The 24,994-nt window shown below is 32.9% G+C and overlaps 1 protein-coding gene across 3 annotated transcripts; it reads right to left on the bottom strand.

Annotated features, from left to right (window-relative positions):
• Positions 1-345: 345 nt before the first annotated feature.
• LOC144965206 (coiled-coil domain-containing protein 149-like) lies at positions 346-24,811 on the bottom strand. Of its 3 annotated transcripts, XM_078900298.1 has the most exons (14): positions 24,549-24,811; positions 19,558-19,716; positions 19,053-19,121; positions 16,408-16,512; positions 15,871-15,993; positions 13,843-14,015; positions 12,707-12,779; positions 12,273-12,357; positions 11,759-11,897; positions 10,298-10,374; positions 9,922-10,072; positions 9,495-9,667; positions 8,866-8,908; positions 2,431-4,021 (listed from the first exon to the last, which is right to left on the bottom strand). In XM_078900298.1, coding segments are annotated over exons 1-14 (1,431 nt in total). In that variant the 5' UTR covers positions 24,609-24,811; the 3' UTR covers positions 2,431-4,020. The 3 variants fall into 3 exon arrangements, with proteins under 3 accessions (XP_078756422.1, XP_078756424.1, XP_078756423.1); XM_078900296.1 differs by lacking the exon at positions 8,866-8,908 and having other exon boundaries at positions 346-4,021; XM_078900297.1 differs by lacking the exon at positions 8,866-8,908 and having other exon boundaries at positions 24,526-24,742.
• Positions 24,812-24,994: the final 183 nt, after the last annotated feature.

The following is a 24,994-nucleotide window of genomic DNA, read 5'->3' as shown; positions in this document are numbered from 1 at the left end:
ATTGAAATTAAGAAGTTATGATCATTGAGGCAAATATGAACAAATCAAACACCACTATCAATGCAATAGACATTTCTCAATGGACAAAAAATAAAATAATAGATGTAAATGTTGTATTAAATAAAGAGGAATTAACCCGCAGATCTCATCTTAAAATCGCACTTTTTAAAAAATCTTAATTGAGTAAAATTAGTTACTAGGTGTAAATATTAGTAAATCAAAACTAAACTTTTAACAATTGTTATCTGAGGGGAATAAAGGGAATGTACAACAAAAGTGGTTTTACAGAAATTGATAAACTAGGTCAATTTAAGGGGAGTAATAATTTTCACTAAAGATCAAATGTTTATTTTTTCTTGGTCCAATATTATTGCTCAATATTTGTGAACTGGATTTCACAGTATATTTAGCTTATTCTGAGTTCACTTCATCTTACAATTATTTTCAAAAATAAAGCAGTGTAAATATTAAGTTTCTTAAAACAGGAATGAGATGAGCAATAGTTTGCCCTTGAGGTAAAAAAAAAAGATGTAATCAGAATTAAAGATGGATATCTAATGCAATATTCCAGAGTTAATGAGATCAGTAAAAGGACTTTTTCAAATGAAAAAGAATTGTAAGTCATGAAGTTTTGTTTTTGTTTTTAAGGATTTTATGACGCTTGGGACACATTTCAACGCCAGTAAAAATGAAGAAAATGGGAAAGTTAAAAAATTCAAGATTTACGATTGAAAGCACATGAAAAAAAGTAAGACAAAGGGTAACGGTTCAAATAGACAACAGATGTAGATTCCAAGAGAATGCTATCAGTGTACTTAGTTTGAGATCACCTACAGTCATATCCAGACACAAGCACATGACTCCACCAAGAATACACTCAAATGTTTACAAAATATTATACATTCAAAACACACAAAAATGGAACCGTACATAATAGTACAAAGATGATTTACAAGGAAAAAAATATCATCTCCCAAAACTGTAACTATACATCTGTTTCCCTCTCTGCCAAGGACTCCAGCCAGGGCCAGGACAAAAACAACTACCCCAATTTCAAGACAAAGATAGAAAGCAACTCAAAAAACAGATATAGGGGAATAGAAGACATAGCAACTGACCTCCTGCCCGCCATGGAAGGATAAAAGACCCCACCAGGTGAATGTTTGAGCTTTAAGCTTTTTTTTTATTTATATAGCGCAATATCCACTAAACGTGCTCAAAGTGCTTTACAAGGGATCCCCGGCCAAGAGCAACATTTAACATGTAGGATGAGACATAACGCCTAGGCGATATTGCAATTTTTTTTTTTTTGGACAGAGACAACACTGTTAACGGCCAGGTACTCTTTTTACACCTGAGTGCGGTGAGAGAATGTGAGTAAAGAGCCTTCTCCAAGGACTCAACTTTGCGCCGAGCGAGGCTCGAACCCAGGACCTTCCAATCCGAAAGCGAGTGTCATACCACTAGACCACATAGCCGCACAATCGTCATGTATTAATACCAAATACATTTTCCCAGTCAGTTAAAGCTAATTGTATAAAGTAAAATTTCACATAAGAATGAACATTTCATTGCTGTAGTTTCTAATGTAAAATAGAAATAAATACTGACTATTCTATCACAGAATTATCACAATTATTGCACTTTATACTTCCTATTTAGGTGTGGACCTTTTGTCGTCAGGACACACACACCACATTAATACAAGTAAAAATCTTTCAAATGCAGATTGGTTATCATTGAATAATTATTAATAAAAATCAGATCTCTACAAATCTACAAGTTTCTTTTGTAACAAAAGAATCATATATTTTATGTACAAAATAAATTAGAATGTTTAGAATGAATGGGGGGGGAAAAAATCAATTGCTTTCAAATTGGATTTATCAAACGACTTCTTTAAATGCATAAAATAATTCACTAGAACAAGTGTTGTTTTGAGCAAAGGAAAATAAAATTAAAAATTAAATAAAAAATTACAAAACCACGTCATATTGATAATTTACATGAAAATAAATAAAGACAAAATTAAAAACCCGAACCAAGAGGCTATAACGTAAAGTAATTGGTCAAGTAAACATTTGAAGATTTTTTACTTCAGATATTTCACATACACTTTTCGAGAAAGAAGCAATTAAACACACTTTATCACCTGCAATAAGAATAGAATGGGGTAATAAAGAAGAATCAATGGTTTTAAAGCTTTAAAAAAACAACCATTTATGAGGATGCATTTATTTAAAAAGAAAGTCTGGAATGGAAATTTAAATGTGACCCCAAGTCTCTGATTTTTAATTAGTCTTTGTGATTCTGTTTATCTTCTCATTTTTTTTTCTTTTTTTAAACAAACCTGACAAAATCTCTGGATAGTCCCAATGCCAAAGAAGAGATAACAACATTGGATTAAATGTTCAAGTCATTTAGCTGTAATTTGATGCCTTCAGATGAATAAATAAATAAATACTATGCTGCCTGAAGGTAAAGACCATAAAAATATTGAAAGAATCAATCAACAAGAATCCAGAACATTCCTCCTTTGTATTGTGGCAGTCTTTGAAAATGTTTTATTCATTTTTTTTCTTCAATATTACCCGTTTTCTTTCTATTTTTGTCATGGAATAGTTACAAATTATGATAATACTGATGGAATTCCAGATCAAATAAATAAGTATTAATATAATACCATATATCAAAACGAGGTACCAAAACCTCAAATTCCAGTCATACTAAATTTGACGACAATAATACAAAGTGATTTCTAAAATGTATGTCTTAATCTTAGCCAAATACATCCAGACATGTAAACTGAACCGGTAGTGGTACAATCAAACAAATGTGTAACATGCTCTGATGAGTGTTTTTTCTCACCTTCTCATAGAGGAAACCTTTATTCAGACAAAACTTAATTTCCCTCCAAAAGCAGGCTTTTAAATTTGTTTAAGATTTTAAAAACTTTTTAAAAATCCAGCATCAAATGAGAGTAAGAGCAATGTGTTTATCACCTTCTATTCCCTTAGTTGTGTTTGACATAGTGAACATGAAGACACTCATCTGTTATTTATGGGCCCTTGAAATTATTTCTCAGTCACTGATCAAGTGACTGAAAGAGTTGGCAAATGCACTCACTCAATAACTGCCTTGACCAAAAATGATAGCATTTTCATAAGAGATTTGAAACTCTGACCTTGTGCCTTAACTGTAAATAAACTGTTTACAAGAACAACAGATCATGTGACACCAAAGAACCTTCAAGTGGGAAGATCTAACCAAATATACACTACCTTTCAACAATTTGGTCATTCCATAAAGATAGAATTACCACTTCATACGTTCTTCCATTTAATTCCATAAGACCATGTATTATATATACATATCACATTCTATCATATTTATACAAACTGTTTTCTGACAACTTAACAATCTACAACTCTTTTTGCTTCACTATTTTCACCATCCTTAATACCATCATCATTAGACGTGTTATTTGATAAAAGAGCAGTAGAATCATCGTTACAATTATTAGATTGGGGATTGCTGGAATAATAAGTAGGAAGTGTGGAGGACTCAACAACACATTCAGAATCAATCCCTGCAGCATAGTCTGGGGCATTATCTTCACAACATCCTACATTACTCTCAGGATCTGTCCTAGACCATTTGGTTATAGAGGCGCCTTGTAGCTGGGAATGTTGTATAAGTTTGCTAGTCACGCAATCCATAAGTGATTTGAGATGTTCATTTGTTTCCACATCCTCATATTCATCGTCATCATGGACAATATTTTCATTACAAGTCCAATCTTCTTTCAAGAATTCTCTCAAGTTTTCATCTTCATTGTCAAGATCAACATCCCCATCTTCATCTTGACTAAAAATCTTTTCCCTGAGCACTTTTTCATCTACATTTTCTTGATTCAAACATTCTTGCACAGAAAATTTCCAGTCATAAGTTGAATTGTTCTTTCCTTCATTTTCATCTTGAAATCTTTTCAGCATCAAATTTTCATTTCGGATTTTTTTATCTGTGGAGGACAGGAAAGCAAAGGATAGATTAAAACCAAACTTAAAAACTTTTTTGGGATTTACAAACAAGTCACCCAGGGTGGAACTGTGAAGTATTTAGTAAAACCGATGAAAGAAATTAACATTGATGAATAGGACAAACTTTAAGAAAATACTACACATTTAAAATATAAGATACTCACTTCCCCCTTTTGCTTCTTTGCCATAATGGTGGTGCGAATGAATACAGTTTGGACATGGTAAATGTTTTCTATGATACCAGTTATGCTAAAGAGTTTGTTTTATAATCATTGTAATGAGTAAACATGTATGAAACAAAAATGTTGCGGACATATATTGATAGGTTTGGTATAAAATAAAGATTTGTGAATTAGAAAACAAGTCAGAGGGTACCTATAATACTTTTTTGATATACATAAGTTTTCACATTTCTAAGACAATCAAAGAAATAAATACAATTAACATATGCTGGTCTAAATATAAGTCTGATATAATTTAGAATTGCTGCATTTTAATTAGGTATAAATTATTTAATTTGAAAAATATGAAAATGATCCCAGGAATACTTATCCTTTCCTGTCAATATCTAAATAAATATCTGTCTTTCAAGCATTTCTCAGAAGAGAAAGAGGTAGTATTTTCATTTCACTCTGTACAGTTTAGTTCGTTGATAACTAAAAATACATGAAAAAATGCTTTGAACGTAAAATAGATAAACAATTTCAGAAAGTTTTGAATAATTATTCAAATTTCACTTCTTTCCTATACTCTTTTTTTTTGTATATTAATGATTCATATTTTATTTGCAATTGCATAAAAGCTTCATTTTTCTCATTTGGTTATGAAATTATATTATTGGCTTTTTAAAAGATTTGTAAATACATTCAAACTTGTATTTGTGGACATCTATGTTAGGCAAACAAGTGTGCACGAAGGACACCTGGCAGTCTGACAGCTGTGTTTTTACCTCATTATTGTACAAGATGGACATTTGCTATTACAGACAGAGGACAGACAACATTACAGAGCATAAAGCGGAAACTGTCTGGAGATTTATCAATCTTAGACATTTACCCATTTCACTGGCCCTGAACACATTTGATAAATAATAATAATAATAATAATAATAAGTAATTTCTATAGCGCCTTTCATCAAAACCTCAAGGCGCTTAAAATCTAAATCTTTTGTTCTTTGTTTACTAACATGGATAGAAGAGAACTTGGTCAAAATTCAATCTTGCTGTTGACTACTTGTTGAATATCAGTGTCATTCAATTGTTTGTACTACTTTGTTCATGAGTCATCATCACCGTCATAATCTCATTCAAAACGATTTCATCACAACATAATTTTTTTTAAATGAGCTTTTATATAGCACAATATCCATTAAACGTGCTCAAAATGCTTTACAAGGGGCCCCTGACCAACAGCAACATGTAATGTGTAGAATGAGACATGATGCCTGTTAGGTGATATACAATTTTTCCGACAGAGACAACACTGTTTAACAGCCATATATTCATTTTACACCTGAGTACAGTGAGGGAATCTGAGTAAAGAGCCTTTTCCAAGGACTCAATTATGGGCCGAGTGAGGCTCAGACCTTCCAATCCGAAAGCAAGCGTCATACCACAAAACCACATAGCTGCAATTTAAACAATAGACAAAAAGCTTCACTCAGTTCTTATAAGGGGAGGTTTGACTTGAAATCTGTCATATACATGGATCATCTGTGAGATCAGTGTCAATATTATGGCCTCATGATTCTTTTTGTCAGGGTTTCTTGATTGATGACAATATTTTCTCTAAATGATGTGTGAATTAAAGAAATGGAAAGATTATAAAATAATAATGTCGAGAAATAAAAAATCTTAGTTTTTATCATAAAATGCCATAAAAAAAACCCAATAACAATGATTAAATAAAGGAATGGCAAGGGCCAAAGGAAGTCCAAGCTGCAATCAACTCTCATATAATGCCATGGCATGATTGGGATTTATTTATTTGAAAATTCTATTTTTAATTAACGAATCATTCATGAAGATCAAGAGATAATTTATTTAACGACATATGTAATAGGAAGACATGGCTCTGGAATAGACAGTGTCATTTATACAGGTTTGACTGTATTTTTTTTTAAAAAAGTGTTAAAACTGCTTCGTAACCATTCTAATGAGGCCTAAGTCAAAACCATGATCTATATCACCATTAAAAGGTTTTTCACTTAGAAGTGTATTATGTTGTGGTGCGCTATTTGTCAATACTATGAAATTACCTACAGACTGTAATAAAATGAGATTAACAGTTTGTTTCTTAAGCTGGAAAAATCAAAACTGATTAAATTTAAAACAGCAAAACTTACAGATACAGTGGTGATCACCTAAATGCCCAGGGGTGGGGAAGTAGAAAAAAGTTTTTTTAAAAACAACGGGCATTTAGACGAAGCGGACAATTAGACGAAATTGGTCAACTGAGTTAAAACTAATGAATTTACAAAGAATTAACTGGTGAAAAGTTTCAAATTAGGTAATCAGTGATCTCCCCCCGCCGTAACTCATGACCGTTTTAAAGGATGGTTTGTTGTTGCTTTTTATTTTTGCTATTTTGCTTTAGTACTTTATTTGTGGTCTTCCTGTTTATTATTTTTATGATTTAAAAAAGGGCAGAGGTTATTTTAAATTTTTAATGTTGTAAATTTCCACATATTCAATATGGAGATAAAGGTAAGATTTTATTATCTACACACAAACAATAACAATCACAGGGATCTGGGATCTGGTCATTGATTTAGGATTTTTTTAAAAATTCTTCCACATTAACCAATTTGTTATTCTTCTCTTTGTTTATAGTATAAAGTTGTATTGTATTCATTGCCTAAAGAACTTCCTTTGGAGATGGCTCTTCTTCCTCCTCCTCGTCATCGCTGTTTTGATCCTCAGTCTTCATTTGCCTCTTCACTTCCTGAATTATATCAAAGTCTGTCAGTATTTCTGATGTCTGTAAGTCTTTGTCAGAGGGGTGTCTGTCATTTGTGGACAGCGGATTGAGGGATGGAAGCAAAAGGGGTGACGGGGGCTAGCAATGGACAAATAAATGATGGATTGGGAGAAGGCTAGATGAGGGATGGGAGCAAAGGGGTGGGGTGCTTCATCAGCTCGTGTGAGCTAATCATTGCAGAATGGGAGGAGTGGACAAATGGACAAAGTTGTTTGACAGTGGATTAGGACTTCTGGGATGGGTGGGTGGAGAATTGGATGATAAAACAAAGACATGCTTGAATGTTGGTAACTTGTCCTGCGTCAGCCAACATAAGTCAGGAGAGGAAGAGGAGGGGTCTCTTTTCTTCAGATCAAACACAGCTGACCACATTGTGAAATTGTGCGGCAGTTTTGGGAAATTTAAAAAAAAATTTTAAATACATTGTGAAGTTGTCAAAGAGGGCACTTAGGCAGAATCCATTTTTAGAAGCAGGCATTTAGAGTTGTGTTTTACAGAACAAAAATTCTGTTTTGCTGAGAAAGCGGGCAATAAGGTGAAACGGGCATTAAGACGATCAGTACTGTACTATTTTCTTATATTTGGATAGTGAAGAGAAATAATATTTAAATAATATTTAGACATTTTCCCAGCATATTTAATAGCCATTCAAGTCAAATAAATGATAAAATAATAAAAGATAAAAGTGTTAGCCTTATCCGAAGCATAAACTTCATAACAAATCTGAAAAAAAAGCAAAACCGAAACAAGGTAGCAAAATATTTTCCCCACAAAAAAGTTGATAAGCAATGCAAATTGAAATCTAAAGAATCAGGAGTCAACGAGTTATCAGTGTAGAATTCAATATTTAATGATATTTAAGTCTCGATGATTATAATTTAATCTTGAAAATAAAATAAAAAATTAAAAGTGAAAGAAAGAAAATTAAAAGCATTTCTTTGCTATTTGATCAATTGGTAAAGAACTGCTTCAAAATTTTGAGAGAGTAGAAATATATGCAAATCTAAAAGCTGATAAATTCGTAGAATGAAAAAAGTGATGCCAAGACTAATGAATAAGACGATCTAAAACACTAAAACTCAGCTAATTTAAAAAGTGAAATCATTGGAAATATTCCAAAACATTAGACTGAAACAATCCAGAGTGTGTAAGGAATGAAAATGTGTTTGCAAAACAAAACAGAAAGAAGTGAATTGAGTAAAGGTCAAAAAAAGGTGAGACTTGATTGAATAATTTTTTAAGACACAAAAGATAAAATTTGACACCAAAGGCAAAAAAGTTAACGGATCGCCAAAACATCATATCACTGGGACATTGGGAGAAGAGGATTTACAGTCGCACAATAAACTAAGAGTATCAAGGACCAGAAAGAAAGATAGAAAATTCGTCCATGTCATGAGTACCTTATGGTGCTCAGAAGATGATGGTGCACGGAGATTTAAAAGAATAATTACCTAAAGCAATAAAAAGAAATGACTGATTTTTTTAAAAAAGGAAAAAAAGATAGGAAATGTTATTTCACTATTGTATTATCAAAATTATTTGAGAAACCAATAGAAAACTTTTAAATTTTCATTTGAAAAAGACGATGAAAGTCCAGTTTATGGGAAAAAAAGAGAAAGTGTGAATGAAATAATGGAAGCCCTGCATGCACACAAAGCAACAAGTTAAATCTCTCCTATCACAGCAAATCTTTGATATAAATAAGGACATACAAGAGTCTGAAATCTAAAGATAAAAGCTGGCATATTTCTAATAATTATCCAATATAAAAGTCCATGCTGTGTGAAGTAAAATAAAAATCACCCATAAATGAAATATAGCAGGTAGTATTATCCTGACTTACTACGCCATGTGGAAAATAACTGACATATCGTAAAAATCTTGATCTGTGAACAATAACACAATGCATTTCAATTGGATCACACCTTCTCTACATGTATTTAAGGACTGTTGATTTAAATTTGAGGGAAATAAATTAATTGATTTCCTTAAGCAACATTAGACATTGACATCAGTGGAAAGCAATGCAACGCCTATTCTTTGGTCATTAGAAAATGTTGATTTTATCAAACAACAGAAAGCTTTCTTTTATTTTAGTGTACCTTAAAAAAAAAAAGAAGAAAGTCGAAAATACTAAATTCAAATTTCAATCCTATTTTCTATCTCGAATTTCTGCTCATAATTTTTTTTGTTTGATGATGATAGGTTTGCTCCAATGACTAAAAAATAAAACAAAAACAGCAAGATACAGTTGCACATTCCAATTATAATAAAATGCTCAATCTAATATATGTGCTAACATAGTAATTGAAAATTTCATTTAATTCACAAATACATGCTCAAACACACATGAAAAAAAAGATAAGACCAGAGAAAAAAAATCATTTTCAACTATCGTAACCAAGGTAGACAAAATCCAAATATAATTACATCTAAAATCTAAATTTGAATAAGCCCATTTATCACAAATACCTGAGTGATCAATAGAAATGCCTGTAGCTGTAATGCCTGGAACAAGCTGGACTCCATTCACAACATCACCTTTCACCACTTCTTCCTTGGTAGGGAGAAAATCAAGTTCTTCCAAGTCTAGCCTACTTAGTTCTTTAGTGACGGAACTCATGTGGGATGGACTGTTTGTGACACTGGAATTAAGTTAATAAATCATCTTTTACAGCTCTACGAAGTTACATTATCCCTAATTGATTATTTGAAAAAAAAAAGGGAATTTTGACAAAAAAATGTTCAATGTTGGAAGCTTTGCTTTATTAAACATTGTAGGATATATGACTAATGGGGAAAAAAAGGTATAAAAATATCATAAATGCTATTTTTTTATATTTTGTGAAAGTTATCTTGATCACACTTAATCCCACGAATAGACAGACAGCTTACTCACCTGTTATTTCTTGATGACGAAAGCTCAGAGTCTAAATCTGAGAGATCTCTAGGAGTTTCTGATGTTTCTGTTGATTGTGAAAATTGACGAGGAACCAAAGTCTTGATTTCCTGACATTCAGCCTTCAACTTTTCAAGGTTGTTCACATTACCTATTTAAGATAAATTGATTCTTTGAAAACCTTTTTAAAATAACAACATTTTCAATAAACTCCAAACTGTTTAAAACATTACTTTTGTAGCTCTAGTGCAGTGAGAATCATCCACATGTTATACTTGATCAAATCAATGTTCATTACCATTTTGATTTAATATTATGTTGCAAATTCATTAGAATATTTATCTGAATCAGTTTTTGTAACAAAATAGCAACTAACCTGACACACTCCATAAGCCTGATACTTCAAGAGTTTTCAGCTTTTTCTCTAATTCACTCACTCTGTTACCTAAAAGTCTAAGAATAAAAATAATGACACAATCATAATATCAATAACCACCTTCACTGTTTTGTTTTTAAAAAATAAAAGGTTAAACAGAATAAGACTAAAAATATCATTTTAAAAAATATATTAAGACGTTATTTGTGATAGAGAACAATAATTACTGTTGTTAACAATGCATCCACAAAAGACATTATTTATTCCGATAACTAAAATATAGGTTGTTTTTTTTTTATTATTATTTTTTTTTTTTGTTTTATCTATTTTATCATATTATTATTATTATTATTATTATTATTTTGATTAATTTATTATTATCAATTTTATTTTTTATTTAATTTAATTTATCTCTCTCCTTTATTTTAAATATAACCCTTAAAACGCACCCTTCCACTCCCGTTCTCCCACTTCCATTCCGTCTCTCTCTCATCCTATCTTTTATTTTTTTTTTTTAATTTTATTTAATACCTCAATAGGGGAGGTAGGGGACCACTAATAACACTATCGCCGTCTAGTATTCTTCAATAACCCCCCCCCCCCCCCCCCCCCCCAACTTATTCTTGAGATATATATATCATTACGTCAACTGATTGTCGCTCTCTCGCTCTCTTCCATTGCACGCACACACACACATTTTCACCTATATTATTATGACAATCTAATATAAATATATATATATATATTTTATGTTTACTTGAAAAAGGCCAACTGCTGAAACGTCATTTGTTTTGTGTTGTTCCCTTATTTATGAGTCAGATTTACTCCCTTTATCTTTATCTCCATTTTATTGACTCATTTAGGCACCTTTAGTCATTGGTTGCCAGATTGGTCTTTCAATTTCAGTGATTTGACTCTGCTACACCTCTCCTACGAAGATTACACCTGTTTAGAAAGGGTCAAATCCGAAGCATGTGTCCTAGTTTATTGTGTCTGGAAAACACCGCCCCTCCCTACCTCACAGAACTCCTAAAAAAATATCAGACAATCCGATCTTTGCATTCCTCCAATGACACCACCCATTTTGGCTATCCCACGCATTCATACAAAAGCAAGAACAAGGTCCTTTTCTCATTTTGGTCCGTCTGTACGGAACACCATTCCGGGAATCTAAATCATTGTCTGTGTTCAAGAAATCCTTGAAAACATTTCTTTTTTGATGTCACGTACTTTCCATATTGTTTATACTGTGCACTCTATAAGAGTTTATTATTATTATTATCATTATTAACTACTTCCTTTTATTTTGGATAACACAAAATTGTTGAAAAATATCATGAGTCATGAGTCATAAATATATTGGTTAACAAATTTTACAGTTAGTACATTTATCATTGATGACTTTTTATCAGCCGATCTAAAAGTGAATATATTATTACGTTGATATGAGACAGTCCATACTTATTTGTTTTCCTTTGATGAGAGAGAGCCAAATTCTTGTCATTGATGGTGTCCAATAGGGCAGCACAGAGACCCTGGAGGTCAGCTAGTGCTTGAGGAGTGGGTGAGATGGAGGACTTGCCTTGAATCATTTGCTGGACTTTGAAAAAAAAAAACAAAAAAAAAACAAGAAATCAAAGAGTCAATTACATATATTTAAATTAAATAATTCCAATAAAATACAAACATATGCAAATAGTCTGAACATAAATGGACATAAAATAATTCCCAATTTTTTCTTTAACCAAGTTTTCCTATAATTTTGTTGGAGCAGGAATATAACACAGAGTTTCCCCATTCAAATGATATAATTCAAACTTTTCTAGTTCTGGGATGCAAATCATGAATTTCGATAGCATTTTGAAAAATAATGTCAAAAATGCAGAGACAATAGAATAGAATTGAATACGGAATTGTACACTTGAGCAGAACTCCAAAGTTGAGACGCATTTAAATTAAGTTTTTAAAAAGTCACCTTGCTTTTGTGAAATGACCAGCCCTCCACTTCTGCTCTGGCCAAGCTTGAGAATACCTTTCGTCTTTTTCTTTTCAAGGATGTTCTGAGTGGATTTATACAAAAGGTCCAACAATAAAAAAAAACAAACAAAAAAAACAAAAAACAACAACTTTGAAACAGATAACATATTAAATTACTCAACTATGCTGCAAAATGATCTCATTAACTATTATTTATCTTATGATAACTTTGATTACAATGTAAATCCGCCCCCCCTCCCCCCCTCAGCGTGGATTATTGCTCAGCTTTTTAAAAATATATGCAAAAAAGTTAGATTTTAATCTTCCTTCTCAATTTACCAAAAAAAAAAAAAGTATTAATAATAATAATAATAATAATTATAAGTAAAATAAGAAACTTGAGTAAAGAGTGCCTAGAGGCCAAAATTTCACCTTATATTTCGTTACAGTGGCAATTGCCATGGTCTTTTCCTCCTCCATTTGTTTTAACCTTTCTTGAAGAAATCTGTTGACAAATGACATAAAAATAATTGTAATTATAAGTACAATTAACAAGTAAGGATATCCAAAAGAATAAATGTTTTGTTTGTTTTAAAAGTTTTACGGCGCTTGCGACACATTTAGGTTATTTCAGCACCAGTAAAAAAGGAAGTCAATGGAATAGTCGAAAGTTTGTAGATCTACAATTAAAGTTAAAGCAACAAAGAAAAAGTATGACAAAGGGGAATGGTACAAATAGGGAACAGATGCAGATTCCGAGATCATACTGTCATTGTACTTAGTTTGAGATCACCTAAAAATCTCATCCAGACACAAGCACAGGACCCCACTAAGAGGAACACCCTCAAATGCAGACATCCTACATTCAAAACAAGATAACAGAGAGATGATTTACATAGAAAAAAATATCATCTCCCAAAACTCTAAGTAGACATTTGTCTGTTTCCCTCACAGTCAAGGACTCCGCTCAGGGACAGGAAAAAAACCAAGTAATCCCATTCCAAGACAAAGACAGAAGGCAACTCAGTAAACAGATATAAAGGGATAGAAGACACAGCATGACCTCCTGCCCATCATGGGAGGTCACAGATCAAACCCAGGAATAAATGTTTAAAATAAAAACAAACAAACAAAAAAGCAATATCAACAACAGATATTTCATTTATAACTAGAACTACAAATCTGTGCGCCAAGTTTAGCCCTTATAATTTGTGCAGGTCAAATCAGAGACAGAGCTCAAAGGATAACAAAAAAGTTTAATCAAAAGAATATTCAATAAAGAATGTCATACAATAATCTGTCACACTCATATCAACATGAATATAATTTTTTTAAAATATCATCTCAAAGCAATCCACTCAAAATTGATAGCATATCACTTTAAGGGGCTGACTCACATACAACAAATAAAAAGTTATTTCCCTCCATAAAAATAATATAGTCTTTCAGAGACATAAGGCCCGTAAACCTGGAGTTTCTATAGCATACACTGAAAATAGTAAATACTCGCCACCTTTTAATAAATACATAAATATTAACATAAGGGTACCTTTTTTTAAATGACTTACTTATTCTCCATACTAAGGGCATCAATATCAACAATTCGTTTGTCATCACCACGCAAGATGTAATTCAGTTCTGTATTCAATCTTTCATATTTTGTTCGATATGCATCTCTCTCAGTCACCAATTCTTCTTTCTCGTCAAGAACTTGTTGCAGATCTCTCTCCAATTGTAGAAACTGTAATGATTGCATACTAATAATTTATTTTTTTTAAATCAAATATTGTATCAACATTGAATCATCAAGATGGAATTTCAAAATTAAAAGAAAGGGAAAACACTGTAAATTCACAATACACCTCAGATTATTTTATTGCAAAGAAACCATGTTTTTATGAATATTCCATAAAAATGAAAACATAATTCTTCTTCTTTCAGCTTATCCCGCAGTTTGCAGGGTTGCCATATTGAATGCCACATCTCCATACATCTCGGTTCAGAGCATGATCTTTCTCCAGGCCCAGTTCTTTCTTATCATCCTATACCTTATCCCACCATCTAGTCTTTGGGCGTCCCTTTTTCCTCTTTCCCACTATTTGTAAGTCCCAATACTTCCCAGGTACTCCCTCTCTCGTCTCTTTACATGTCCGAACCATTTCAATCTATCTTCTCTCATCTTTATTGATACATTCTTCACTTCAGTCAACCTTTGAATTCGTTCATTTCTCACTTTATCTTTTCTTGTCCAGCCAAGTGACCATCTCAACATCCTCATTTCTGCCACCTCAACTTCTTTATCTTGTTTCTTTGTTGTAAATGCTGTCTCTAGTCCATATAACATTGGTGGTCTTACAACTGTTGTATATATTTTCCCCTCTCCAATTATTCCAGCCTGCCTGTATCCTCTTCTTAATCTCCAGCTCATTGCCCCCATCTCCTTGAATAGTTGTTCCTAAGTATTTGAATTGGTTTGTCTCTGGCACATCCTCTTCTCCTATCTTTATTGGTGGTTCTGCTCTCTGTTGTCCGATGCACAAATACTCTGTCTTCGATCTGCTTACCCATAATCCCCTCCTTTCCAAAACCTGTCTCCAACCCTCCAGTTCCTTTTCCTCCTCAGCTTTTGTATCATTCAAAAGTACTACATCATGTTCCATGGTGCCTCTCGCCAAATGGGGTCTGTTAGGACATCCATTACTATTGCAAACTGCAGTGGGCTGAGAGCAGATCCCAGGTGTAATCCAACTCTTACATTAAATGAATCTGTTGGGCCAACAGCTGTCCTCACCACTGTTTTGTTTCCTTTGTACATATCTTGGATGACTTTGATACATTTCTCTGTTACCCCCTTTGCTCTTAGGCAGTCCCAAATTTCTTCTCTTGGTACCCTATCATACACTTTCTCCAGGTCAATGAACACGCAATGTAACTCTTTTTGCTTTTCTCTATACTTCTCTGCAGTCACTTTTAGGGCAAATATAGCATCCTTTGTACTTTTACCAGCGACAAATCCAAACTGTTCTTTACTAATGTCTACATCTTTTCTAATCCTCTTATCGGTTACTCTTTTCCATATCTTCATTGTATGGCTCATTAACTTGATGCCCCTATAGTTGCCACATTCTTGAACATCTCCTTTATTTTTGTATATGGGAATCAACATACTTTTTGTCCATTCTTCTAGCATTTTCTCTTTCTGTAAGATGTTGTTGAATAACCATACCAGGAAATTTAACCCTTCATCTCCAAGTGATTTCCAGACTTCTGCTGGTATCTCGTCTGGTCCAACTGCTTTCCCCCTTTTCATCTTGCGCACTGCATCCCACACCTTGTTCTTGCTTATCTCATCTACTATCTTATGGAGTGCAACCCAGCACCTTGTGAGGTCGGTCGCAAGCCCGGATAAATGGGGAGTGTTTGCTCAGGAAAGGCACCCTGGCAGTAAAACTCAAGCCACAACTAATGAATTAACGAAAAATAAAAACATAATATTGAACATAAATAATAATGTTAATATGTATAATTGTTTAACTGGAAGTAACATCACAAAATGTAACAAAAATAATCAATTCCGAGTAAAAATAAGCACTCACCTCCTCTCTGCTTGCCTCCAACTGCCTCACCAGATCCTCTCTCTCATGAGCAGGAAAATGGCGAGTGTTAAGTCCCTCATCTGTAGTTCCAACTCGTGATCTTGCTATTTGTTCTCTGAGAAGCTAAAAAATACAGAGAAAGGCTGACCATGGTACATCTCCACCACAACTATTTTCAATTGGTCTATTTAACTTCCTTGGGAAGCCATTAAAAAAATATAATTTTTAATTAAAAAATATAATAATAATTTCAATTTAAAAATCCATACTGTCCCATGGTGCCTGCAAGAATTATTTTAAATCATATGAACGAATACTTTAAAATCACTTAAGTTGTAGTTCAACCGCTGTAAGAAATATATCCACAAGTGAATAAAACCTAATATTTATTGTCAACAATTAATTTTCTTTCCATACAATCAATATAAGTTAAGGCTAAATCTTTGTAAAATTTATTATTCAAATTACAAAACTTATCACTTTTTTTTGGGAGTATATCTTACAAACATAACAAAACTTGATAGATATATGTCTTACTTTGATATCTCCTTCAGCATCCTGAAGCTTTTGCCTTAGATCATCTGCTTCAAACTTCAGAGATTTGTTGTATTCTTTGGTGTCAAACAAGAGACGTGTTAGACCCTGTGATTAAATAATTGATCCCAATTAAGAGTTTCTATCTATATCTGTTACCAAACAAGTCCTGACACTGTACAAAATTAACAAGGTAGTGTCATCATCGCAAAGATGACGAAATCCTCAAATAACTGAAAGCAAAATACTAGTAATTATATGGAAATTTCCAAAAAGGGAGAAATTCTATAGTCTATTGATCAAACTTTATACAAAATGCAATCAATACAGAGCATCAGTTACATTATATTATCTAATATTGATTACTGTAACACAAACCCACTCACTCAGCCAGTCTGACCAATAATCAGGAGGTCTGAGGTACGGTCCCTTGTCAGACAGGCTGATTTTGTGAGATTGTTTTTTTTTTGTTTTTTTTCTTGTATTTTTCTTTTGTTTTCTGTGGCACTATTTCATACACACCTTTTCAGGCCTTCATCTTACACAAGTGTCTGCTTCCTACTTTATTACTTTATGTAAAGTGAACCTCTAAACAATGGGGAAATACCCACCTCTATAATCCAAATACCTCTGTTCCTGGCATTTTGTTTGGATTACAAAGACATCCGGATAGAGGAATCAGAATTTAAAGAGGCATAATATGTAGTTATGACCTCAGACCATAGTAATCTAAGCCTATCATGGCTGCAAATAAAAAATGACAAATAGACTCTACGGCTCTTATCTGGTCACAGAAGAGGAGGAAATTTTCAGCGTGTAGATCAAGACCAATCTATGTGAATATAACCTATAAATTTGAATTTCATTAAAAGTTACTGAGATGCATTCCAAATTGTGTCTCACAGCAATTTCCGACACACATCTGATAGGAATTTCAAAAGTTGAAAGTGTAGTTACAACATATGGAGGTTTAAGTAGTAGGGATGATGATGTGGTGGTGGTTGTAGTGGTAGTTGTGGTAGGGATGATGATGTGTAGGTGGTTGTAGTAGTGTTGGTGGTAGGGATGATGATGTGGTAGTGGTTGTAGTAGCAGTGGTGGTAGGGATGATGATTTGGGAGTGGCTGAGGTAGTAATGGTGGTAGGGACGATGATGCGGTAGTGGATGTAGGGGTGGTAGGGATGATGATGTGGAGGTGGTTGTAGTAGTAGCAGTGGTAGGGATGATGTGGTAGTAGTGGTGGTAGGGATGATGGTGTGGTGGTGGTTGTAGTAGTGGTGGTAGGGATGATGATGTGGTGGTGATTGTAATAGTAATGGTCTTATGGATGATGGTGTGGTGGTGGTTGTAGTATTTGTGGTCGGAATGATGATGTGGTTGTGTTGGTAGTAGTTATGGTGGTGGTAGGGATGATGATGTGATAGTGGTTGTAGTACAAATGATGGTAGGGATGATAATGTGGTGATAGTTGGAATAGTAGTTTTGATAGGAATGATGATGTGGTGGTTGGTATAATGGTGGTGGTAAGATGATGATGTGGTGGTGGTTGTAGAAGTAGTGGTGGTGGTGGTAGGGTTAGTGATGTGGTGGTGGTTGTAGTAGTAGCGGTGATAGGAATAATGATGTGGTGATTGTAATAGTAGTGGTGGTAGGGATGTTGATGTAGTGGTTGTAGTGAGTGTTAATTAATTTTTTTTTTTAACTGAAAAAGGAGGAAATGTGATGGGGATGGGCGGAGATAAACCACTATTTAGATGAAAAACTGCCTTTAGGCGGAAAATTCTCAGCCCTGAATGTTGAAAATGTTTACATATGTTTGCTGTTTTTTTTTTTTTTCAAAAAGGAGATGATGTTCGTTTGATTAGCTGTTTTCTTTTTTTCATTACATGAAATCGTTTTTACAGAGCTTGAAGGTGCTGACATGTTGAAGTTGTCGAGAAATTACAATAAATATAATGACTTTCAATGACCAAAATAATCTGTCTGCTTAAAAATTATCCCCCAATTTGTTTTTTGTTTTTTAAGTTAATAATAATTCATTCTAAAACTACTTAAAATACATCTTTCCCTTTTTAACAAAACTTTGCAGATTTTTGATGATAAAAGAGAGAAGCACCAACTTGCCAATACACTTTGCCTTACTCTTAATGGACAATAAAATCACTTATACCACCGCATTTAGAATGAGATCTATACAATCAATACTCATAATTACATTGGCATATCAAGTTATCATTCAATGACTGTCTGTGCCCTCGAGGCCCTACACTTGTATGGAAGTATATTTCTAGAAATAAAATAAGGACCCCTTCATGGATCCAGAAACAGGCTTGCCATACAAATTCAAAACAAAATTCTTCAAAATTCCTTAAACTACAACAGCGGTAAAACAGTGAATCAAAAACGATTCCAGTCGAATAATTGAAAATCAAGTATTTTAATGTACATACTATCCAACAATCTGACATCTTTATGAAATTACCTGTAAAATCAAACGCAGGAATAATTTCTCTTCTCCATTAGTCCACCAAAACTAATTTAATAATTCATAATAAGATTATAAATCCACACTAAAAATATTTTTTTGTCACAATATAATTAAAGAATTTTTTTTTTACTTTAATAACACCTGAAAATGTATTCTCACCTGGCTCTGAATATCAGACACTGTTTTTGCATCAATTTCTTTCAGATAAAGTGAATCTGATGGTGGAGCCTGTGAACAAATTGTTTATGAAATAATATATCAATCTTGAGCTTCTAAAACCAATCTAAATCTTAAGTTTGTAATAAGAATTTGATAGAAATGAAGAGATCTTTTACAAACTAGTGAAGTCCTAAAAAAAAACACAGTAAAAGGATGAGAATGACTGTTTTTGAATAGAAATGAAAGAAGAGTAGAGATAAATAAATATAATGAGAAATTATTCAAAAAGAAAGGATTTCAATCAATGAATAGAGCAGGATTGTGTACATATTTTGATTTGATACAAGATGCACAAAAAAAAAAAAAAAAGAAGAGAGAATGGACTACATACTCCCAAAAAGAGAGGTAGTGAGGTACATTTTGTTCATGAATAAATCACCTGACATAATCTGTTCAAAATAGACCTACCACTCCATAGAATTGAAAAATGGAATAAGTCTCTTACATCTCCTGTCAGTTGTCTTTTCACAATTTGGTATCGATCACGCAGTTGTTCAGCCATCAATTTAAACTGATCTCTCTCACTTCGACATTGATCCAACTCTTTGCTGAGAATAAGCAATGCCTCACACTTACTTTCTAACTTCCTTCTGCATATTTGGTACTGAGGAAAACAAAAAAGATTCATTTTTATTTTTAATTCCTATTTTCATGATGGAAGAAGTTAAAGAAGATAGTGGATGGGATCATAATAATAAAATTCACTCCCTCCGCACCCACAAAAAATAAAAGAGAAAAAAAAGAAAGAAAAAAAGAACATTTTGGATAGATATTTGTGAGGAAACACAACGTCAATAACACAAGTCTAACATATCTGTTAAATGACCTGGAAGTTGCAAATGATTTTACACAGCATGAATAGACACGACGGTTACTGATAAGAAGCTGGCATCTTACAAATTAGAAAATTATTTAAAATATATATTTTTCTAAATTATCACATAAGAAAAAATGATCTAAAAAAGATTTAAGCTGTGAAATTGGTTGTCCTGGCAAGAATCTAGTTTGAGGTAAAAAATAATATTACCCCTTTCCTCTATCAAAATATCAGTGACCAATCTCCATTTGTCTTATAATGGTTGGCTTGTGCAAGAAAAATCTTATATAAAAAGATATATCTAAAAAAAAAATCCCTTTTTGAAAAAGTTGAAAACCAATTTTCTGAGCTCAAGTGTCACAAGCAGAGAGTCTACTGCTTCAGATTATTTATTCAATGAGATAATCTGAAAATGAAAACATTTTTTCTTCTTCTCAAAAATCAATCCATTCTTAACTATAGTCAATTCAAAGGGGGTGGGTCAATGTGTTGATTAAGTCTGAGCTTACATTACCATCTCTTACCTTCCCCAATATGACATCGGCCTAACAAGTAAAGGGTCAATGTGTTTGTCCATACAATTGACGGCGCATTGTTTTGATAAAAGTGTCGAAAACTATGCGTGTCAAGTTGACATGGTTTTGGGTATCTCTAGTTAATACCAAATCTTTAACGTAAGACATAACTGCTGTTTTCATGATTGAATGGTAAACCATTAGTTGTCTCCCTCATTTTTTCAAAACTAGAATGTTGTAGTTCTATGCTTGTCAACTTGCCTCAGGCTTCTATAAAACAATTACAACTACTGCAAAACAGTGCAGCATGATTAGTTTTTGGCAAACGAAAGTTTGATCATGCAACCCCTTTGTTGGCCTCTCTCCACTGGCTGCCTATTGAAAGCGCACATATTACAAAGCAGCGTGTCTTGTTTATAAGTGTTTGACTGGTAAAGCACCAGCCTATCTCACAGATCAAGTGGTCATGTGCAAATTTGAAAATTACCCTTTAAGATCATGTAATGACCAAACAAAAATTTCAGAAAAATGATCAAGAACAAAATTTGGCGATAGATCGTTTGCTTGTTTTGGCCCCAAGATATGGAATGAACTACCACGTGGTCTGAGGGAGTGCAAGGCTTTGCCTGCCTTTAAAAATTTTGAAAAGTTCAAAGTGAACAACTAAATGACACCGATTCAATGGTGTATTTGGTCTATCTACATGTGACTAAATATTTTATTGTTGACTTTTCCAAAATTCCAATAGGTCATTCATTTGCACGTCGTGATCTATTTTTCCTTGATTTCAACTGTTTCAGCTCTAAACTATACTTTTCTCTCTTAATAAATAATACTTTTTCTGTTTGCAATGTATTACAGAGATGTTGAATTACCACATGTAAAACTTTCAGTTTTATTTGAAGCCGTTTATGAATTATACTTGATTGATTATCCATTGGGTTGCTGTGTTTTGGTCACAGATTTTCCTATTATTATTAAGTTATTAAGATCTAGAATAGAGATTTTTCACCACATAAACAGTCATAACTTTTAACTAGCTAGTTGAGATAGAGCGATGATTTTTTCACTCTAGGAAATGTTTCGGGAGGCCTTTCGAAAGCTCCTACATCCCCAGTATTCTTTGTTTTTTATAATGATCTAGTAAGGGGTTTGGGAGGGGGGGGGGGGGGGAACTTTAAAAAAAAAAGTTTCCCCCCCCCCCAAACCCCCTACTATCATAAAAAAACAAAGAATATTGGGGATGTAGGAGTTTTCGGAAGGCCTCCCGATGTTTCACTCCCCTTTATCTTTCTACGCTAAATTAATACCCCTATCACCATTTTGAAAAATTCTTGCAAGTGCCCACTTTACCTTAAAGAAGCTAAAATGAGAATGTTGGTATGTTGGTTCCCCCGGCCTAGAAGATCTAAGTTACTCCTAGTCCTAGGCACTTTGATAAAATTTTCAAACTCAAAATATCTTAATTTGACCCAGTCAGGGGGATGGGACTTGAGAAAACATAAAATTTGATACATTATTTGTGTCTCAGAGTAATTTATATTTTTCTGTTGAAATTTTTTGTCAATTTTACAAAGAGAATCTGTGATCTCACTGCTGCCTCAAAACCAGCATCTCGCGGCGATTGGGGGAGTTTGAGTTTTGCAGTCAACCTGGCCCATTTATTGTTTACAGTGTAGGGAGTTTAATAGAAATTCTAAATGTACTTCACACACTTGAAACCAATGTCATATGAAAGAGCTGGCAACACAGATTACAAAACAGTTTGAATTTTGTTTCTATCTTGATTAGAAATGTAGTTACGGCAGTTCAAAGTCTGAAATTTCAGACCGATTTTTACCCCAAAATTACCATTGCAAAGTTGTGACCGAAATCGCGTGATGTTAATAAAAAATGGTTAAAACAGTGAATATGGAGTTCTTATCATATATATTGTATACCAAAATGTTCGTCTTATCGAGGACAATGCATTTACATTAATGAAGAGGAAGATAAACATTTCAAATTAACACATTATTACATAATATGATGCAAATGTTACATAATCAAAAACTCGGCTAGACGTAAGAAACAATTTGCTACATCACTTTTGGATTTGATTTATCCCCAATATCTCACTGAAACAATTGCAAATAATTCCCCTCTTTGATTTAATACATAAGAGAATAAAAAAGGGTTTGAGAGTATTTAAATGAAAAGATATAAACATGTTGCGTAATGACATAATGAGTTTATTTTTACCTCTGGCAATTTAACTGCATATAAATAAAATGGTAGATTGAAAAAGTTCAAACCAATTGAAACGGATTCCCTATTTTAATTAGAAGGAAAGTTCTGGCTTTTAATACTGTAAAAAATTCTGCTAAACCACTTTGGGTTTATTGCTATTACATCATTTGAACTGACAATTAATACAATTTTATCCCCCCCCCCCCCCCCCCCCTTCTCTCTCAATGTATGGGGGTGTCAAAATGTATAACTAATAGAACTTCTTACCATAATAATTATTAAGGCTAAGGCCTTTATAATATGGATACAAATGATAAACATATCTAAACATATGGGAAAGAAACTTGATGACTTGATGGCAAAGTAAAATAAAATTGAATTAAAGCAATTGGTATTTTTAAAATATCGATGTTATTAATATCGGATTTCACTAAGAGAAGAAATATACAAACTTTTGAAACAAAAACTATAAAATGCCCATAAATAAAGTTGGATAGTATGTATTCAAAATAAAAAACATAGTAAATAATAGTACTGAAAAAATTATGGACTAAATTGAAAATAATAAATAACTAAATTTAAAATATCGATATGAATATCGATATCGTCCGGCTGCCATGATAAGATAATGTAAACATGGCATTTCGGCGCAGAGTTAAAAGGTGTCTGCGCATCGATATAGAACCCTGAAATTTGGCATGAATAAAGTTTAGATGTTATTCTAAAAACAAGCGTTTAAATTTTAAAAACACACGCGGTAAATAAAAAAATAAATGCATTTGAAAATTGCCAGATTTTAACTTCATATAACTTCTGGAATTATTAAGGGATTTTTCCTTAATTGGCACCATTTAAAAGGAAATTGAAAGACGAAAATAATGATACCAAAATATCTGCGATATTCCTCCTTATAACAAAGTTATGCATATTTAATTGAACCCCCCAAAACGCGAACGGCAATTTCCAGTCACAACTTTCCTGTGGGCGAGGTGGGTCAAAATTTGACTGCCACTGCTGCTGCTCACTAAACTGCCTATAATTTACAGTAATTTTGTTTCAATTAAAAAATAAATGGCAAGTGTTGGGTATCATTTTAAAGTAGGTCAGAAAATAAGCTTTATTTTCATATCAATCATTTTCATGTATGGAAAAAATTAAGGTTAAATGAAAATGGAAAAAAATATGAGGTTTTTGTCCTAAAAAGTGGGGTTGATGGTGGGTAAAATAAAATAAGGTGGCGCTTTTATGCACCTCTGTTGGAGGTGTACAAAAACGCACCGTTTTTATGTACCTCCGTTGGCGGTGATGGTAAATTAATGAAAATGTTGCTGCAAACGTCCGTGAGGTTTTCATAGTTTTAGATTATAGTTTAGCATGCTGCTTAGTGATTACCGATGTACGTTTATACAATGATAATAAATTAAAGAATAAGTAATAATAATTTAAACAATCAAAAGTAAAAAGAAACATGGCACACAAATTCAAATACTGATCTCAAATAAATAAATAAATAATTTTAGAAAATTAAAATCGAAGTTTTTTAAAAACATGATTAAAAGTTTCTGGAAAAAAATTAAAGAAAAAAGCAAGAAAAAAAAAGCAAACAAAAACAAAGTAATTTTTTTTTTAAATGTCTACAATGAGTCAATGAGAATCGAACCCGGTACTTTCAATGTTAGAGTCTGACACAGCTTGTCCACTGCGCTACTTAGCCACCTGACTGGTCATCACATTTAATAAGGTTTTTCTAAAACTAAAACATTATTTTACCTTCAATCAATGCAACTTCTATTTTCTGGTTTTATATTTCGATTTTTTAAATTATTATTAACTAAAATCAAAAACATCCTACCTACAGATGTCACAACTAATTACCTCAGAACTAAGGGCCTCAAGTCGCCCTGCGGTAACAACATCACTTTGTATGTTGGTCATGCCGGAGTTTTAAACGAATATTTCGTGTAAACTGATAAGAGGCCATAAAAGCATTTTAGAATCAAAGTCAAAGCACCTTAATTAATTCATTACACGTAAAATGTTGATGCTTTCATGAATAAACTTTCGTTGTCGTTAAATTTTGTAGTTTCGATTTTGAATTTTGAGTTTTATGTTGCTCTTGGTCTAGGTGAACAGACAGTAGGTCACATAGCCCGGAAGAGAATCGATTCTATTGGAGGCCTAAAAACTGGGCCTCAATGAATCTGTACGAATTACGAAACGTTTAAAACGCTTTTTAAAAGTGCCTCTCTACAACTATTTTTATTGAGAAATTATATTTTTCATGATTCTAGTTTAAATACATATTACTCTGATGATAGCTA

Source organism: Berghia stephanieae, chromosome 2 (genome assembly GCF_034508935.2).
Source record: "Berghia stephanieae isolate SIO BIC M18660-M18661 chromosome 2, UCSD_Bste_1.3, whole genome shotgun sequence".
NCBI classification, from domain to species: Eukaryota; Metazoa; Mollusca; class Gastropoda; order Nudibranchia; family Aeolidiidae; genus Berghia; species Berghia stephanieae.
The sequence above is the reverse complement of the archived record's forward strand: the minus strand, read 5'-3'. Positions and strand labels throughout refer to the sequence as shown.

Bases quoted from the DNA above. Each gene is read 5' to 3' on its own strand.
- LOC144965206 (XM_078900296.1), bottom strand. From the start codon at position 24,608: ATGACCAACATACAAAGTGATGTTGTTACCGCAGGGCGACTTGAGGCC. The intron at 19,122-19,557 runs GTAAGAGACTTA...ATTTGTTCACAG, and splicing joins AAAGACAACTGACAGGAGAT to GCTCCACCATCAGATTCACT. The intron at 4,022-9,494 runs GTATTTGTGATA...TGTCCTCCACAG, and splicing joins CATTTCTATTGATCACTCAG to ATAAAAAAATCCGAAATGAA.